Source organism: Stegostoma tigrinum, chromosome 3, assembly GCF_030684315.1.
Source record: "Stegostoma tigrinum isolate sSteTig4 chromosome 3, sSteTig4.hap1, whole genome shotgun sequence".
NCBI lineage: Eukaryota > Metazoa > Chordata > Chondrichthyes > Orectolobiformes > Stegostomatidae > Stegostoma > Stegostoma tigrinum.
This window is the reverse complement of record NC_081356.1, coordinates 104,405,948-104,421,474: the sequence shown is the minus strand read 5'-3', so window position 1 is coordinate 104,421,474 and position 15,527 is coordinate 104,405,948. Positions and strand designations below refer to the sequence as shown.

Genomic DNA, 15,527 nt, shown 5'->3' with positions numbered 1-15,527 from the left:
ACTTTCAACGAGGTCCCACATAGGAGGTTAGCACATAAAATTAAAGCTCGTGGGATTGGAGGCAGTAAAATGTAAAGTTACCATAATAGGGGTGCTACCCCATTGGAGGAACGTCTCATTGTAGTTTAACTGGAGGATCACTATGCCTTAGGGAAGGGAGGAGGTTAGAAATAAGGACCATTACAGTAACCTCAGCAAGTGTGGGAATTGAATCCATGATGTCAGCATTACTCTGCATTGCAAAGCAGCTGAGTGAGCCAAATGAGCTCATTTGGGGTGGCGTAAAGATAGGGATAAAGAATTGGTTGGCAGACAGGGAACAAAGTAGTAATAAACACAAAAAGGTGAAAACACGAGAGACAAATTCGACTGGGATAACATCCATAATAGCACAAGCCAAACAGATATGCCAGTGAATTCCTGGTGGCCTGGCATTCCAACCAGAACGCCACCAATAAACACATTGAACTGGACCCAATATACAAACCACTAAAACAAAATTGGAAGTGATGCTAGCTACCTCAGCAAACAGGCCTATAAATAGCAAACGAGACAGAATACAAACACTTCACTGTAGGCACACTGGCCATGTTATCGAGCAGGGTGACAAAACATCTGCAGTCAAACACGACGGCTTGGAGAGCAAGTCTACAACCTCACCCATAACCCAAGCCACAAATGTTTCAAGAATTTTGAAGGTGGACAATTGCGTCATGTTTACCTTAGAACTTTGACAGCTAGGAAGTGATTGCTGGGCCTCTTCCTGAGATATCTGTATAACTGACACCTCACCTGTGGCTATCGGAAGACTGGAAGTTGGCTAATATGGTGCCACTATTTAGAAAGGTGGCAAGAAAGTCAGGGAACTATAGACCAGTGAGCCTGATAGCAGTGTTGGGCAAGTCATTGGAAGGGATGTGGAGAGACAGGATTTCCACATATTTGGAAAGGCAGGGGCTGATTAGGGATAGTCAACATGGGTTTGTACGTAGCACATTGCATCTCAGTAACTTGATTGAAGTTTTGTTGGAAGTAAAAAAGGATTCATGAAGGAAGAGCAGTGGATGTGACCTATATGGACTTCGGTAAGGTGTTTGACTAGGTTCTGCGTGGTACACTTGTTAGTAAGGTTAGATCACAGAATACATGAAAAACTAGCCATTTGTATACAGAACTGGCTCAAAAAGATAGGAGGCAGAGGATGAAGGTTGCTTTTCAGACCGGAGGCCCGTGGCCAGTGGTGTACTACAAGGATCAGTGTTGGGTCTGCTGCTTTTCACCATTTACATAAATGATTTGGGATGTGAACAAGGGGCAATATGGTTAGTAAGTTAATATGGTTAGTAAGTTTGCAAATGACACCAAAATTAGTGGTGTAGTGGACAGCCAAGGTTACCTCAAAGTATAATGGGACCTTGATCAGATAGGCCAAAGAATGACAAATGGAGTTTAATTCAGATAAATTTGACATTGTTTTGGAAAGGCAAATCAGGGCAGGACTTGCACACTTAACAGAAATGTCCTGGGCAGTGTTGCTGAACAAAGACCTTGGAATGCAGATTCACAGTTCCTTGCAAGTGGAATCCCAGGTAGTCAGGATAGTTGAACAGGTTGAATTGGCTGGGGCCATGGTCCCTGGAGTGTTGAAAGCTGAGGGGTGACCTTAGAGGTTTATAAAATCATGAGGGGCATGGATAGGACAATAGACAAGGTATTTTGCCTTTGGTGGGGAAGAAAATTGAAAACTAGAGCGCATAGGTTTAAGAGGGGGAAAAGATTTGAAAGGGATCCCAGGGGCAGCTTCTCCAGGCAGAGAGTGTGTGTTTATGGGATGAGCTGCCAGAGGCAGTGAAGGCTGTACCGTTACAACACATCTGCATGGGTATACTAAGGGTTTAAAAGGGATACAGGCCAAATGCTGGAAAACAGGACTAGATTAGTTTAGGATATCTGGTCAGCATTGAGGAAGTGGACCAAAAGGTCTGTTTCCATGCTCTACAATTCTTTGATTCTACATACAGGTCTTCCCCTGCATTTCAACACTCCACATGACAAGCAGGGTGTTGTAAGATCAAGCCAGTCACTGAAATATATTAAATGATTAGATGACAGAACTTGATGTAAAGTTTCCAAGTTTGCACACAACAGACAAGTGGGCTGTAAGGGTGAACTGTGAGGTAGATGCAGAGATGCTTCAGTATGTTTTAAGCATATGCTTTGCAGATTAGGATAAGAAACACAGGAAGACAGATCATCAGAATGACAACAAGTGGGGAAAACGAGTGGTACAATGAGACCTGGGTGCCCTTGTACATCAGTCACTAAAAACAAGCTTGCAGGTAGTAAAGGCAGCAAATGGAATGTTGCACATCATGAGGGGATTACAGTAGCAGAGACATTTACTACAATTGTACAGTGTGTCTGAGACCTTAGCAAAAATGGTCTGGCTATGGAGCCAGTGCTGGGAAAGGGGAGACTGGATCTCTCCGATGGTGAGGGAGGGAGGGGGGAGATAGGGAGGAGATAGACAGATGATCTCAGCCATGAAATTCAGAAGATTAAACAGGGTAACCACAGGAAGGATATTCCTAATGATCTGGCACTCTAGAACCATGATCACATGTCAAAAGACACAAGGTAGGCAAACGTAGGTCAGAACTTCCTTCACAGGGGAAGTGAGGTTCTGAAATTCCTGGCTGCACAATGGTGGAAGCTAAACCATTGAATGTTTAGCTTTTAAACACTAAAGGGATTGAGGGGATATGGGGAAGAAGTCAGGAACAAAAACTGTCTTGAATGAGCAGCTTTAAAAAGTCACATTAATAAAGAGAGGGGGCATCAAATGGTCCATGCCCTAGTTTCAGGTTGAGTTGAAGTAACCAGCAGCTATTGTTGTAGAACTTATAGATCTTGACATATTAACAGGAATCTGGAATTATCAAACCATGGCAGTATCCAGGGTATGTTGTGTAGACAGTTAGGAGGTGGGTAGTGATGATCACCATTGTGGACAGTTACTGAATGGAGGTTTTTTGTTGAAGTCTGGCCTGCGATGATGTGACACTCAGAACTACACAGATTGAATTAAAGCATCTACACCTGAATGAAATCCAGTGTACTGGCAAGCCTATTGTTCACAAACACTTGCATTGAAGGTGGACAAAATGAGGCCAGCTATCTACATAAAAGTAGAACATGGCCACCTGATCTGCTGTAGCTGAGAGTTGTTGTATTTCTAGCCATTTCTTGCCTACAGCCATGGGAGGCCTTACTCAGCTGAAGGAGAGGAGCCTGATAGGAAACATCAGGTTTCTTGATTGAGGGGGGAATCTAACACCCCAATACCATGGAGTTAGGAATAGATGTAGGTCATTCAACCCACTGAACAGTAAGGTGCATAAGGAGGCCTCTCCCACACTGACAGGCCTGCTCCACACCTTGCTATTTAATAAACAGATGACGACTGACTAGACTGCCCTAAGAAAATCTCTAAATTCAAGCAGCCTAGGCAAAGTCTTCTCTGCCCTGCCTCCAAGGCCAGTATATTTAAAAGCCACCAGAACTTTGCAGTGGTACAAATGTAGTCCAAGTACAGCCATGTTCAGTTTTAGCAAGTTATTAAAAATTCATATCAAGCTGCTTGGTAGTTGCTACTGATTCAATGTGTCTATAGCTCATTGCCAGTGCCTGTAGTACAGTCAGCCTGGCTTCAGCTGATTCGTTGGTCATAATGCCAGAGAAATGTGGCAAGACAGGTCCAGTGGGAACAGTCACAACTGACATGTTAGGGAATGCTGGGGGCCTGCAAGAAACATGTTACTAATAACTACATACCAGTTCCTGACCAGAAACTCCATCACCATAAAGTTTCTTTCTGCTACTTAATAGCAAACTGCATACAAGGTGAGGTGAGATTCTGCAACATAATGCATGCAGGAGAAGCCTCTTGCTGATTCTTGGCCAGACTTTCCTGCCCCCTCCCATTAAAACCTTGTGCAAGAAACATTTCCATTTAAAAAGAAGAATGCTAGCTGGTTGTGGCCCACATTAGGTGGAATCTTGTCAAATCCCTGACCACAACTCAGCTTCATGCCTTTTAAACATATCCTCTAGCTTAAGTGTTGCAGCATAGGATGCCATAGCTACACAAACTTTAAAAGGGTTAAGTTGCTACCTACATTAACAAACATGGTTTTTTGACTGAACTGAGGAAGATCTAAAAAAATGGCCAATGCTAGAGTTGAGTATACTCAGGCAAATTTATAAAAGTGTTATTTTTCTACTGATCATAATCATTAGAACCAATTCACATTTAAAATAGTGGGCAAGTAATCCTACACAAGTGAAGTGAATCATACATCAGCAACTTCAGTCAAACAGGGAAATACATAGGTCAAAAATAGAATGCACTCTTGTACAAAGACACTATTGCAATTTTACATTCAGTATACAAATACTTGAACACTTGTAACAAATTGATGCAAGCTGATCAGTTTAAGCTTTTAATTGCTCACTTACAGCTCATTTTTAAAAAGTCAGAAACCAAAGTTACAACACAAAATTGGTTATTATTAAAATTTATAAAACATTGACACAAGAGCCATGGAAATCTATTCTACAGTTTAGATCTTTCAGAGCCAAAGGTTCTTGAAATGCTTACAGTATCATATTGGTCCTCATACACCAATTGGCTGAAGGTCTCTAGTCCTGAAACAAAAGTTCATTGCATAAGTACTCATGAATACACCTTAAAATTCCAAAGATTAAAAAAATCAGTTTCTCTATTCCACAAAAGCTACCTCTAAACCTCAAGTCACTGGCCAAAATGATTGTTTAAATCTGAGAAGTAGAAAATTTAAAATACTGGGATTATATCCAAGTAAAAGAATGAGGGCATATAGTTAACCATGCAGATCACTTGCACTTAACTGCCACAAATTTAATAAACTCTAGGCACTGCAATTGAAAATACAGTTCTGAGGAAGGGTCACCAGACCCAAAACATTAACTCTTTCCTTCACCAATGCTGTCAGACTTGCTGAGCTTTCCCAGCAACTTTTTTTGCTGCTGATTTACAGTATGTGCAGTTCTTGTGGCTTCAGTTGATAATGTCAGATGGCAAAATATTCACAAGTGAATGTAAGACTGTGTACAATTAGTATATTAATGGGATATTGGGAACATATACACAACATGGGTGCCAACATATGAAAGAATGCATGACAGCAAAGAATTGACAAGACTCTAGGGATAGCAAACTTCAGTTGACAATACATTGGAGACACTGGAACTATGCTTTGTAGAGGAAAGGCAGCCAAGAGGTATGAAAAAAGGTGCAGAAAAATTACAAGAGGACTGGATAGAATAGTTAGGGAGAAGCTGTTCTTGTTCCAAAGAGGATCAAGAATGAGGAGCAGATTTAAACTGATTTGCAAGAGAAGCAAGTCTGGCACAAAATATTTTCCAATGATGCATGGAAGGTGTCTGAAAAGCACTGCCTGGTTATGTACAGGAGACAGGGTCATTGAAGCATTCAAATAAGTGCAATAGTTGATTGTTTCTATTTTAAAAATCACAACTTTTCACCCTCTTGCTCAATAACTTCACGGCACTGAGTGCATTTATTTGCTGAACAGTACAGACACTAGGCCAAGTGGCCTCATGCTATTTTTCATTATCCATTTGAGTTCCACAACAAACTGTCACTGGTCTTTTTTGACAGTACTGTCAATCTTAGTTGCTTGTGTTCCTTAGTGGAACAAGAATCCATTATATGTTCAAGGTGACAGAAGGACTAAATATACTTTAACTGGTATGTGTCATACATGCAGACTAGGAACGAGTTGTGCCCATTAATGACCAAGGCAGCAAACTGTACAGAACTGGATGACATTGCTAAGATGTTAAACAAGTACTTCAAATTTGGTCCTCAAGGAGTTAGACACATTTTGGCAAGAGGGACTCAAGTCCTTGAGCATATTGATAGGAATGAGAAGGTATTGGCAGGCTTGAGCGGACAAGTGACCACAACCAGTTGATTTACATCCTGGATGCTGTAAAAGACAAGGAAATTAGAGGCTAGCACCAAATGTGATTATTTTCTGGCCAGAGGCAATGCTGGAGGACTGCACGGCAGCTAGTGTGGTTCTAATTTAAGGGGGATGGTGATAAACCAGGTGCAGCAAGCAGTTAATGTAATTTTTATTAATTTCAAAGCCTTTGTCTCTTCTTTATCACTTACCCATGTGGGATGTTGTCAATCTAAAGTTGGCTTAGTGGCAAAAGAATCACTGAGGCTGGAGTTCAGTGACCATAGAGATTAGTGCTGGGTTTGTTTTGCTCATGATTATATGATGAGCAATATAGAAAGGTGCATGGGGCAAAAGAACAAGCTTGCCAGAAGATAATCTTTGGTTACAGGAGGATATAGGTTAGGCAGATCAGTTGCAGATGGAACTTAAATCTTGGAAAATGTGGTAATGCTGTTGGGACTAGTAACAAGAGGCAGTACTGAGTGGTGACAGAGTGTGCCACAAGGATCAGTGCTGGGTCCACTGCTTTTCATCAATTATTAAATTATTTTGATGTGAACACAGGAGTTTGACAGGATCCTAGTGTGGAAACAGGCCCTTCAGCCCAACAAGGTCTCCTCCTCAATAACCCACATCTACACATCCCTGAACACTGGGCAATTTAGCATGGCCAATCCACTTAGCTTGACTAAGGAGGAAACCCAAGTATCCAGACAGTGGTGCATGTATGAGTAAATTGCCAGAGGAATTAGAGGTTGGTAAAATTACCACATTCTAAAAAGTGGCATCTGCCTAGGTATATGATAGAAAGGGTTTAGAAGCAAGTGGATCAAATGCTGGGAAGACAGACTAGATTTATTTAGACTAGCAGTCAGCATGGACTGGTTTCCTTGCCATACATCTGTGGCTATGAACTGCAGACACCAGGAAGTTCAGGGGAAAACAAAGGGATCTTGGGATGCTTGTCCAGATGCCTGAAGACAGGTTAATAAGGCAACCAGAGCACTTGGATTTAGTCAAATTTTAACCAGGAGATCTGTTGAAGCTTTACAAGTCTGATTTGTAGACAGCCACAGTACAATCAGTAGTTCTGGTCAATACAGGATAGATGAGATTCCACTAGTGCACAGGAAATGCTGCTGCTTGGCCTGCTGTGTTCATCCAGCTCCACACTCTTGCCTCACATGGAGTAGTTTAACTATAGGGAGAAGGCTGCTTAAGCTCAGATTGTTTTCTTAACAGAAAAGGCAGACAGGGGACCCGATTGAGGTGAAGATACAGGGCATGGGCAGGATGGGTACAAAGCAGATTTTCCCCTCAGTTGAAAAAAGTCAATACAAGAGGACATTTTAAGTATGAAAGGCAGAAAGTTAGAGACTTTGAATAAGATTTTCAATTAGAGGTTAGTAGAAATCTGGAATGTGTCCTGGAAAGGGTAGTCTCTGCCTTTTAAAGTATTGATAAGCATTTAATGCCATAACATTCAAGACTATGGATAAAGCAGAGAGTGATAGTAGTTTCTTATTGCAGTGGGCCTCTTCTGTATTATAGGACAGTTTGAAATACAAGACTGTCAGTGCATAAAGATAATGTTCAAGCCAATCTTGTTAACACTCACCTCGCAGTGCACCCCATACATTTTCAGATTTCAGAATAGCTACTGGTTGAGTAACATCAATCTCGTCTAAAAAAAACACAAGACAAAATCCTCACATTCCAGAAAAGTTAGGCTACCAAGTAACAATTGTGACAAAAAGCAACAAGTTAACAGACTCTTGAGCAACTCCAAATACATTTGTAATTCAACTGCAGTTCAGTTCTCAGAAGCCACAAGATTGGTCATAGGCAGCATTTACAAACAGTGCACATCTACCAGATGTTAGAAGGTTAACAAGCAGGGGTATGGGGAAACCATCAGACTGTTTACTTGAAGTTTCAGAAAGACTTCCACAAAGTCCCCTATTAGAGAAATGCATGAAAATTACATCACTGTACTGACATGGACAAAAATGCTGATGGTCAAAGTAGTATTAAGTGGCAGTGACCAGATGGACACCAGAGTCAGCATCTGGACCCCAACTATTCACAATATACATTTAGATGAGATAACTAATGTAATGCCACCAAGTTTGCAAAGCTGGATGGGAGGACAAACTGGACAGGATGCAGAGATGCTTCAATGTGATTTGAATGAGTGGACAAATTGAAGGTAGATGACATATTAGTGGATAAACATCAGGTTATATACACTAACAGCAAAAAACCCAGCTAAGGGAAATTATTTAAATGCCAATTTATTGGCAGATAATTCCCCAAGGGGAGAAAGATACATCAAGATTTGGGCATCTTTGTACACAGGTTGCTGAAAGCTCACACAGCCTTTGTTACAAGTGAGGGTACATGAGCAGAGATATCTTGTGGCAATTGTACAGGAACTTGGTGAGATAACACCTGAAACAATGTGTGCAGTTTTACTATCTCAAAGATGTTCTAACTATGGAGAATGTGCAGTGAAGGTTTGCTCAATTCCTGGATGGCAGAACTACATTGAGGGATTGGATAGGACTGTATTCAGAGTTTGAAAATCACTGGTGTTCCAATAACAGAGCCTAGTATCACATGTCACAGTGCAAGAATACACATTGGGTGAAGACATTTCTTGTCTTCAACTGCCTGAGTGGCAAGCCTGTAGAATTCTGTCACAAAGCAGTTGAGGTCAAAACATAGCCCTAACTACTCTATTTACTTAATCAGTCAAAGGCATCAAGGGTATGGGGAGAAAGAAGGAACAGAGTGGAGTGATCAGCTGCAAGTTATACAAGTGGCAGAACAGTCTCAAAACAGAAGTGGCCTCCATCTGCTCCTATTTTAGTTCAATGCCTTTTTTAAAACCACCATTATCAGCATACTCAACTTCTCACACCACACTTTGATCAGCAGGTTTAGTTCTTTGGTCTCACTCAAAGCATTGAGCCTACTACAGGTAGGTGGCACATTACTGGAGGAGTGTTTTTCCATGCACAGATTCACTGGTTCCCTCTCTCCCCCCAACAATAAAACCCTTTAACATAGTTGCTGTAATGCTGCATCATAGCCTGTCTTCAAGGCATGTAGGGGCAAGCAGCAGTAATGTAGTAATCTAGTTTTGGCAATTGAAAGCAAGGTTAGCTCAGCCGATAGGTTTGCTGTGAAGTGATGTCAATGAGAGTTTAATTCCCACTGCAGTTGGGGCCACCATAAAGACCCTCTCTCAACTTCTCACCCAAGGCATAGGAGCCCAAGTGAAACTAGTTAGAGACAGCACTCTGATGGCTTGTAGCAACTTTGCTTTTTAATTCAGTTTAGTGGAATCAGAGTCATACAGCATGGAAAGAGACCCTTCAACATGACTTGTCCATGCCAGATTTCTCAAACAAAAACTAATCCCAATTGCCTGTGTTTAGTCCTATCCCTCTAAACTTGGCCTATTCACTGTAGTGTACAAAATGTCTTTAATAGTACCTGCATCTTCAATCCCTCTGACATACTATGAGCATGGGCTCAAATCCAATTGAATTGATGAACCTGAAACCAATACCATAGTTAACTACTGCAAAAAGGTAAAATTTGATTAAGGAAATATTCCCTGTGACTTCAGAACCGACAGTCAAGTGTTCCTTGATATGGCTTAGCAAGGCTCATCCGAAGTGAGGGATGGGTAACAAACATGGGCTTGTCAGGGGCACCCATATCCCAGGAAAGGATTATAAATGTGGAGGGGGGGGCGGTGTTTTAAAGAGAAGACCGTCAAAACCTGGAAAAGGTTTCGGTGCGAGACACTGACTTTTCTGCTTCTCGGATGCAGTCTGACAGACTATGCTTTTCCAGCTCCACATTCATTGACTCAAGCGTCCAGCACGCCTACGGTGTCTAAAGTGGGAAACTACATTTCTAGGGCGCCGTGCAGGTCCTCGGGTATCATTTCCGGGTGTCACCGCCCTCCAATCCCGGGGGTGGGTGGGCGCGGCGGAACAATACTCACAGGTTTCGACAGTAGTGACGCTGGGGTGTTGGTTACACTCAGGGTCACTGGCGGTGATAATGACTTGTAGCTGGCTCAACTCAGCGATGTTGCCGCCGCCGCCACTGCCACCAGCAGCAAGCAGCTGGTCTCTCTCGGTCGAGCTGCCGAAGATGTAGTAGAAATACCGGCGGAACGCGTTGTCCAGGATGGAGCAACCGACTGAAGCAGAGGACTGGGGCGAGTGGGCGATCTGAAAAGTCGCGGGGCTCAACCGGTAAAGCTCGGCCTCGATATTGAGTTTCTGGGGTAAGGGCCAGAGGGACCCGAACGGTGAGTTATCGTCCTGAGGAGAGAGCGCGGAGCCGCGCCCGAGGAGCAGCAATAACCCGGCGAGGAGAAACCGGAGTCCCGGTTGCGACCGCAACATCAGCAGCACCGCCATATCCAGCCCGAGTGAGCACTCGCGGCTCGGCTCCGTTTTAAGCAGCCGCGGAGAGTCATGTGAGCGCAGCCCCTCTCACGTGACACACATTCAAAAACAACTTCAACCGTTGGGAATGTGCCACCGTCCGCTGGGTCATAGCGCCGACTCCTGGACATTCCCATTACTGCACCTTAGGGGTGCGGAAACACCCTTGTACCAGTGTCACTCGGCGGAAAGCAATCAAAAATAAAATTCCCTAGAGTATCACAGGGGCAATCAAACAAACAAAACACTCTTGCGATGTGAAAACCGAAAGACCACCTCTTCAGAGATAGTAGGAACTGCTGGAGAATCTGAGATAACAATGTGTGGTGCTGGATGAACACAGCAGGCCAAGGAGCGTCAGAAGAGCAGGAATTTTTCTGATGAAGGGTCTAGGCCCAAAATGTCAGCTTTCCTGCTCCTCTGATGCAGCTTGTCCTGCTGTGTTCATCCAGCTCCACACCTTGTTATCTCAGACCTGCTCTTCAGTTCTGAGGAACGGTCACCAGACCCGAAACGTTAACTCTGATTTCACTTTGCAGATGCTGCCAGACCTGCAGAGTCTTTTTTCCAGCAACTTCTGTTTTTGAATCTAATAATGTAATTATTAAGGTTGATCGAGTATATTATAGCTTTTGGTAGAGCAGTCCCACTCCCGACCCCATCATTTGCTGTAGTCCTGCAAGTTTGTAACTCTCAAGTGTCCATTCAATAATTAAGTCATGATGTTAGTGTAAACATATTTCTGGGAAGACCTGTAGCTATATTCATAATGTCATGGACAATAATCCAGAGGTTCAGACTAATGATGTGGGACATGGGTTCAAATTCCACCAGGACTCCTGGCTGAAATAGAATTCAATTAATTCAACCTGGCATTGAAAGCTGGTCTCAGTAATGGTAACCGTTGAACATCATTTGTTGAAAATAACCGTCTATTTCAGTAATGTTCTTTGGGAAAGGATATCTGGTGCTTATCTGACCTTGCATCCCTGTGGGTCCAGGTCCTTTCGGTATACGGTTGACTCTTGTCTGCCCTCTGAAATGGCTTAGCATATCACTAATTTTTCAAGGGCAGTTAGGTATGCTGGCTTTACCAGTGATGCCCACATCTCAGGAAAAGAAAATAATTCCAGGATGCAGCTGGTATGTTGCCCATTGACCATGGAAAGTTTTTAATGTACCTGAAAATACCATGTGGTCTGATCCCTCTCCAGTGCCATCCAGGTACACACAAAGCACAGAAGAGAAGATGGCAAGCAGAGCAATCTCACCCTTCACCACCACCACCATAGTTCCTTTCCATTCTGGGCCAACAGATTGCTACCTTGGGTAAGGCTCAGATTGGCTTGGATGAGGATAAGATGTTACTCATAAACAAATTTCTTGAATAATTTAGAGGATGTGATCATCTTTTTATTTTCAATTTTGTCACTACACAACTAACTCCGTGTTGGTAAATTACCCTTGTTTCAACTCCACTGGTGGCTCAGTGGTTAGCACTGCAGCCTCACAGCACCAGGGACTGGGGTTCAGTTCCACCCTCAGGTGACTGTCTGTGTGGAGTTTGCATGTCTTCCCCATGTCTGCTTGGGTTTCCCCTGCGTGCTCCGTTTTCCTCACATAATCCAAAGAGATAGTGGCTAGGTGGATTGGCCATGCTAAATTGCCCGTAGTGTTCAGGGATGTGCAGATTAGGTGTGTAGCCACAGGAAATGCAGGGTTATAGGGAAAAAGGTAGAGGGATGGGTCTGGGTTGGATACTCTTCAGAGGGTCGGTGTGGACTTATTGGGCTGAATGGCCTGTTTCCGCACTGTAGGGATTCTGTGATATGATCCCAATACTTTTTAACATTTTTCCTCAATAAATTTATAATTCCCATTTGAAAGAGTTTATGGCCTCTGCTTCAATATGAGTTCATGATGGAATTCTATACTCTAACAATTCTGCACAAACAATGGCAGAGACAGAGGCCACTCTGTTTCTTGTGCTTGAGTTAATTCTTCAGCTGGAGTTATGCACTCCAATCCATCTTTGTGTTCTGTTCCAGCATAAATGTAAATTTGTTTTTCAGATTATGAACTAATTTATAGGTAATAGTGAAGTTATAATGTTTCAGTATGCAAATGATTCTGTTTGTATATCATGTGGGTCCTAAAGAATTTGCTACATCAGGACATTTGTAACTCCACCCTGTGAGGATGTAAATGGCCACAGAAGATAAACGGAAAAATCCTTTCACATACTCTGCTCCAAAACTCTGAAAATAGACGTTTAAATCTGTAACCATCAGATACCTCCTGCCTGGATAGTCATTTTACATGGGAAAGCAGGTGACTGTGCATAAAGCAAATGTAAATGGGTGGGAACGTTGTGACTGTCGGCATGGAGTCGAGGGATGTGAATTGCATACAACCAGCCGAGAATTGGCAGTATAGGTTGACTGGAATAGTCTCTATGTCCATTAATTTTGTAATTTTGAAGGCAACAAAATAAGATAATGTGAAAATTTTTGTAAGTAGTAATGTAACAATGAACTGATCATTTCTTTCCAACTGTTGTCTGAGAGACATACATTGGTCAGGACACCAGGTATGTTATAATACAGAAACTTAAAAACTTCAAGCTCTCAACCTCCTTTCAGTGAGATATTTTATTATGATTCTCCTTACTAACTCACTCACAAGCGCTCTGTGTTTACTATATCACATTTCCATTCATTCATTCATTCATTCATAACTCCTTACTAACTCACTCACAAGGGTATTTATTATGCCACGTTATCATTCACTCATTTGTAAAATACATTTTTGTAGTACATTTTACTCTTAGAAGATAAATCAAATTAAACATCCCTTCCAAAACATAACTGTTTCTTTATACCTTTCAATTCTAATTGGCCCTGTGCTACAAGCAGCTTTTAGACCTGTTTCTGTATCAAAGGCTACCTGAATGAGTGTTAATACTGTAAACTACTCAGAACAATGCCATCGCAGCCATCGTGTCTCTATGATTCACTTGAAACTATGGAAAGATTATAATATTAATTACCATTAACAACTATCGCTTGGGACCTGAATAGTTTGCAGGACATCAAACAGTTTCCTCCACTAGGATATCCCGACAGTCTGTTGTTCATTATCTCTTTGAAATTTCCTTGTACACAACCTATTTCTATAACATTGTAGTACCTATTTCTAGCTTTTATTTAGGACTACCATTTTGGACTAATGTATGGACTTACACTTTTTAAATACACATTGTATAGGCCTGTTATCCCCTTTAAGAAACCTTTTATCAAAACAGTGCTTCCGTGAAACTGCGTGAATGAATGTGTAGGAACTATCAAAACTAGCAATAGTGAATGAAATCTCACGGTCCACCTGCTGTCGATCAGTTTAATTTCCTCAATGCTTCGATTTAGTACATGCATAATTTCTGATTTTTTCAGATCATATGGGTCTGATATTTTTAATGTATGTAAAATCTGTGTATAGAAAAGGCTAATGTAAAACTGACCTTTGCATTCTATTGCTGCCTTGAACTGCTCCTGAGGATGCTCAATATAGAGGCTATTTCCCCACTCACTGATCTCCGTCATTATTGAACACTATCCCACATTTCAAATAAAAAATTAATAGCGTCAAATACATATAAATTGGTACTATAGCCTAGCTAATTATTCAGTTCAAGGGCAATTAGCAATGGCATTAAATGTTAGCTTTGCTAGCATCAACTATATTTCATGAAAGAACAAAGAGTAAAAGCATTTATATGTACCCTTGCTGCTCAACACATATTTTAAGGAACTTAATATATATAAATGAGAACCACACCTGTATGTACATTCATTCATTCATTCAAATAAGCCTGTATAACTTTAATTGGTATTATGAAGTGATATGGAGAATGTCATGGTGATTTGCTTTTGTCATTTAATCTATCTAGATCAGCTCAACAGTATTTCAAAGTATTGAATTTTACTCCATAGATATGCTTGACAGATAACATGATCCAATACATATAGTGCTTCACACTATACCAGCATCATATTTTAAAAAGGTGAGAAATGCTAAAAACAATTCTTCTGGTAGCTGTTTGAACAGCTGGCCTGCAGTCATCTGTCGTCAACACTTTTCAAGGTATTACAATCTTCACATACCTGTCAAATTCATAGTCTTTTGCTAAATGAGCAAAGGTATCAAAATGTTTAGATTGTATGAATTATAAACTGCACCAGATCCCTATGGAAATAATCACTTTAATTTCAGCAGCCTCAACACATGCTGACATTCAGTGCAGGTCACACTAGTTGGCACTTCCTGATCTGAAAACTTTTGTTCTGCACTTGCCCAATAACATGAAGGCTGGGATTTTTTTAGGAAAGAGGATAACACACGATGTAGGGACCATGGAAGGATCTGTACCTTCATCAGAAGGCAAGGGAGCTGCAGCAGCAATCTTCCCAGCAAGAGCCCACCATCCAGGAATGTGTGCAGTTCTGGCTAGCACCAAGAAAGGTGGCCATTGCTGAGTCTGCAAGGTTATCAAATGGGTCCCTCTGTTTTGAGCTATAGTTTTCTCTCTCTGTTGAGCCAGACAGATAAGGCCCAATGATTAAGGGTGTAACCCTTCCAACTGTTCATTGAGTTCAAATAGCTTCACGAAAAGAAAAGTTCAATTTCCATCCTGGTTCTTTGAATTTATATCCAGCTTTTCACTTTACAATTAATTCTAAGATCATATGGAAAATGCTGGTGAGGAATCAGTCTCCTGGTCCATTCAACCTTCCATGGAAAAATGAAGCCTCGTGGTATATGAATTTCGAACACATCCAGAAACAATTTAATTTCCCAGGAGAGGTGTAGAACCACTGAAACTCTGAATCATTGAGAAAAAATAAGATTGTAGAAATTTCTTGTTCTATCTTTGCATTTCTTGAGATTGCGAGTCCAGTCTTCTCTAATCAATCTAACATGAAACAACAACAAAAGCAATTTTATAAACATTCTGTTAATCCAATTA

At 41.5% G+C, this 15,527-nt stretch overlaps 1 protein-coding gene across 2 annotated transcripts in view; it reads right to left on the bottom strand.

Moving 5' to 3' along the window:
- hexb (hexosaminidase B (beta polypeptide)) overlaps window positions 1-10,544 on the bottom strand; it is a 43,256-nt gene extending 32,712 nt beyond the window's left edge. For both annotated transcript variants that reach the window (XM_048527308.2, XM_048527309.2), the window contains exons 1-3: window positions 10,054-10,544; window positions 7,651-7,716; window positions 4,661-4,707 (exon numbers count right to left, since the gene is read on the bottom strand). In XM_048527308.2, coding sequence (XP_048383265.2) covers window positions 4,661-4,707; window positions 7,651-7,716; window positions 10,054-10,477 — 537 coding nt within the window. In that variant the 5' untranslated portion in view covers window positions 10,478-10,544. The remainder of the gene's footprint in view (window positions 1-4,660; window positions 4,708-7,650; window positions 7,717-10,053) is intronic.
- Between the last annotated feature and the right edge of the window lie 4,983 nt (window positions 10,545-15,527).